At 35.3% G+C, this 4,746-nt stretch overlaps 1 protein-coding gene across 1 annotated transcript; it reads right to left on the reverse strand.

Moving 5' to 3' along the window:
• Positions 1 to 520: 520 nt before the first annotated feature.
• LOC123642331 (olfactory receptor 5H8-like) lies at positions 521 to 1,471 on the reverse strand. The gene has a single exon (XM_045557333.1). The coding sequence runs from the start codon at positions 1,448 to 1,450 to the stop codon at positions 521 to 523; it is 930 nt and encodes a 309-aa protein (XP_045413289.1). The 5' UTR covers positions 1,451 to 1,471.
• Between the last annotated feature and the right edge of the window lie 3,275 nt (positions 1,472 to 4,746).

The following is a 4,746-nucleotide window of genomic DNA, read 5'->3' on the forward strand; positions in this document are numbered from 1 at the left end:
TTATATTCTTTTATTGATAAGATTGAATAGCTATTCTCTGAGATCAGTCAGTCCCAGGTGCCAGTGGGATTTGCTAGATAACAAAATTCCTGGGATTTTGCTCTTCTAACTAAAACAGAAACCTGCAACCAATATAGGGTATATGTGATATGAGTATCCAGGCTATGCAGGTCTATTCACTGTATAATTCATCACACTCAAGTTCTTTTCAGAGGAGCTACACAATTTTACCTTTTCATATATTTATAAGGTCACATGAAGAGCATACAACCTGTAAAATGTTTTTGTTTTGTGTGTTAAAAATTCTAGTATGAAAGCAACACATGTTTGAAATTTCATGCATGTTTTCAAATAGATAAAAATATTTTAAGTTTACTAAACACTAACACTTTAAGTCATTAAAAAGCTAAGACAATTACAATCACAAAAAACGTTCAACATGTACAAAATTATACCTACATATAACCTGCAAAATTTTGTGACTGTTTTACTAAAAAGAGAAGAGGTATTACCACAAGACCTAAACTTTTCCCTTTAATGTTTTTTTCAATGAGTCTATGACTTGTTTATTTCTCAGGCTATAGATAATTGGATTTAAGAAAGGAATTATAACAGTGTAAAATAAAGAGTCTATCATGTCTTGATCATTAGCTTGTGGAGATGCAGGGAGTACATACATGAAGAGAAGAGGGCCATAGTACAAAGACACAGATAAGAGATGAGCTCCACAGGTGGAGAAGGCTTTCCTTATGCCTTTGACAGACTTTTTTTTTAAGACTGTAAAGAGAACAAATGTATAAGAGACAAGAACAGTCCCAATAGTGAATGCTTGAATTGAACCTGAGAAAATGAACACCAGGAGATAATTAATAGAAGGGTCAGTACAAGAAACCTTTAACAATGGGATAATGTCACAGTAAAAGTGATGTATTATGTTGGAATTACAGAAGGTTAATCTGAATAAAAAAGCTTCATGAATTATGGCATGAAGAAAGCCACCTAGAAATGACAAGGCTAATAGCCGGATGCATAGTCTATTGGTCATAATCACTGGATAGAGTAAAGGTTTGCATATGGCTACATAGCGATCATACGCCATTGCTGCCAAGAGAAAACATTCTGTGGTTAAGCTGATTGCAAAGGAAAAAAATTGTGCCATGCATTCAGAGAGAGACATCATCTGACTCTTGGCTAGGAAGTTGACCAGCATGTTGGGGGTCACTGTGGATGATAACCAAGTATCCACAAAGGCTAAAGTCCCAAGGAATAAGTACATGGGGATGTGCAGGTGAGGGTCATTCCAGATGAGAGTAATCAGACCAAAGTTCCCCACAATGGTGATGAGATATATCACCAAGAATGCCAGGAACAGGGTGATTTTCCACTCTGGTTGATGAGTAAGGCCTGTGAGAATGAACTTCGTCAGCAATGTTACATTTTCCTTTTCCATGTCTTCACTCGGTGTTCTCTGAAATAAAATGCAGTAAATATAAAAATATATATGTTCACCACATATTGATAATTACTATAAGTTGAAACTGGGAGAGGGAAGTTGAAATAAAACCAAATTCTTAGCAGATTGCCTTTTAATCTTATCTATTACTATTAAACTGGAGGAAACTATATTTTGGAAATAGGAGAAAGGAAAGGAAATAAAATTACTTCCCTTTAAAAAAATGCAGGATTTAACAGCTTTAGAGTAAGGAGATGCATTCTGGGCATATGCTAAATTTGTGGGGACATGATTGAATATGGTAAGAAAATCCTTTGTCTGGTACATGGATTCAGGGTTAAGAGAAATGGTAATGGAAGGACCAGGATAAATAAAGGAATGAAATGTCATGTTAAGGATCTTGAACTTTAATTCTTAGGTAATAGAAAACTGAAAACTTTTCAAATGGGGAATGGCATTATGAGATATTTTCTAAATCAAATATTTGGTGGTGTATGAAATAGGCTGCAAGTAGGGGAAAATGTAGTCAGGAACACTAATCAGGAAGCTGCTACTATTTTGCAGGGGTTCCTCTAAAACAGATTACACATCAGAATTGTCTGGGGGAGTTGTTTGTGAGAAATATAGATGGCAAGGTAACACTGGAGAAATAAACACAGTAGTATTATGCAAGAATGGAACCCAGGATTCTTAATTTTGCAAAGGTTCCCCAAGTGATTCAAATGAATGTGAAGAGATTAGACCATGAGTGATATGACATTAGAAGTGATGAGGAGAACAAAGAGATAGATTCAAAGAACTCAGAATATACAGTCGCTAGGAATGATGGCGTATTAGATGTGGAGAGGATAGTTAGTGAAGGAGAATTAAGTCACTTGGTTACTGAGTAGAAGATCATCAAAAATTGAGATTGAGAACATAGGTGCATCAGCAAAATATGGAATAAGGGTTCTCTGAACAGTTAGGTGAAATGTACTTAGTAGCACAAGTCTATTAAATCTTTAAAAAAAAAAAAGATGGCCTTGGAGTCATGAGAGTAGTTGAAGGCATAGTTATAGATGACCTACCCATTACACAGTATACAAAACAAAGGGAAGAAGAGCAAGGTAAAACTTGTGGAAGTTTTATTAAAGAGGTAAAAAAGTGGATATAGTAGTGCCCCTTTGCTTTCCATGGTTTCAGTTATCCATGACCAACTGCAGTCTAGAAATATCATATACAATAAGATATTTTGAGACAGGGAGGTCACATTGACATAACTTGCTAGGATATACTGCTATAATTATTGTATTTTATTATTAGTTATTGTTGTTAATATCTTACTGTGCCAACTTATAAATTATACTTTATCACGGGTAGTATGCATAGGAAAAACATAGTGCAGAATATGTAGGGTTCAGTAATATTCAAGGTTTCAGGCATCCCCTGGGGGTCTTAGAATGGATGCCCTGCAAATAAGGGGGGAATACTGCATATGTCATTTACTAGATGACCAAAAGCTGATCCCGTTTTCCACCGAGTGATTATTGGTGGTAAGCAAAAACTATCATGCACTCTAGAAGCCAAAAAAAAGCTAGAAAGACGATTTCCCATCACGCTTGAACATGGAGTAAGGGCACTTGACCTATGTTTGCTTTGTCAAATCCACCCAAACTAGATTTGGAATATGAAAAGTGAGAGAGACAGTTACAAAGTCAAAAGAGAACTTTGGTGGCAAAAACAGCCAAGGCAGAAATATCAAGGCTCCAGCAAACGCATCCTGCATCCATAACAATGACACTGACATTGTCAGGGCATCTAAAAATGAGCAGCAGTAAAAAAGCAGTTTTCACTGAACTGATGTTGGGACATGATTTTTGCTGTTGATTAGCTGTCCTGCTTCCTTCTTTTACTGCCCATTTTTCCAGCTGCTTCTTCAAATCTTAGCAACTTTCCTGTGTTATGAACAATATCCATTCAATAAACTAATTCCTATTGCATCCAAGGAATTAACTCAAACAGAAGACAGACTATGGAGAGACCAGAAAAGGATACCAAGCAGAGTGATCAGAGAAGCGTGAGGGATACTGAAAAGTTGAGTGTGTGGAGATAGGAGAGGACAGGTATTTAAGGACAGAGAGAAGTACAGGACCACATGCCAAAGTAAATGCCCTAATAGAACAAGGAGTGAGCAGAGATCATTGAGTGTGGAAATCAGGAAATATTTAGAGGCTTCCTTGGGAGCAGTTTCTATTTTGTGATAGAATTAAGGTCAGAGAATAATGAGAATTAAATGGGTAACAGTGACACAACTGTAAGTGAAATAAGATGGAGCACTCTAAGAAATGAGGAGAAGAGTTGGCATTTGTCTGCTGCCATAGACAAATGTAAATATTTTTCTAAGAAATTTTTGACAAAAGTTGTGAAAGCGAGAATAGAGGAATATATGGAGAAGAGACTCTTTATTATGTGAACAGAGAGGTGGAAAGGGAAACTTGGGTGGGTGAAAAGAGAACAAGGAGGAAGAAAAATAGGTAGAGAATAATAAATGGCATATATGGATTAGTGTAGAAAAGACAAACCAAGCAGTTGGAGAAAGGAAGCATCAGAGAAAAGCTGGAGACTAAATAAAGGGGAAAGTTCATAGGCTTGGGGATAGGGGGTAAATATTTGTCTTAACCCTAGGATTCATTAAAAGATGTCAACTCTGGAATTCTTCTCTTTTCCTGTTATTAAAAATTCCAAGTTCATGTTCCTTTGGTATTTGGCATGGAAGAGGGATTTGTTTTTAAATTTTACCTTACAAACTTTGTGTTGTTCATAAGGATACTAGCATTGCCCTAAACTTCTTTACAAATTTATGAGTTGCTTTATCTTTTTATCTTCCTTTTTGCAATGACATAACATTGTTGTAATGTTTTTACAAGGTCTTTCTCTAGGAATCTTACTGATTTTACTACTTGAGAACATTTTTTGTCCACACATATTTTTAGCTGAACAAAATAAAGTCAAAGACTAGAACCAGAGATAAGTGATATATGGCAAAGCCAATAATTTCCATTGTTAGATATATTTTTATTTCATAGGGCTTCCTTTTAGGTAATCCTAAATCACTAAATATCTGAAAATTTTCAAATTCAATTTTTGTATGGGTACTTATTAAATGTCAAATGCTACAGTTTGAGAAGTAATAAACTGATCATTGGAGAGATATTTTCTGCATATTTCCTACTATATACACATGTATATGCATTATTAATATTTTTATGTATAATACTAAATTAAGTCACTATCAGAGCAGTTGAAAGGATATA

Source organism: Lemur catta, chromosome 1 (genome assembly GCF_020740605.2).
Source record: "Lemur catta isolate mLemCat1 chromosome 1, mLemCat1.pri, whole genome shotgun sequence".
NCBI classification, from domain to species: Eukaryota; Metazoa; Chordata; class Mammalia; order Primates; family Lemuridae; genus Lemur; species Lemur catta.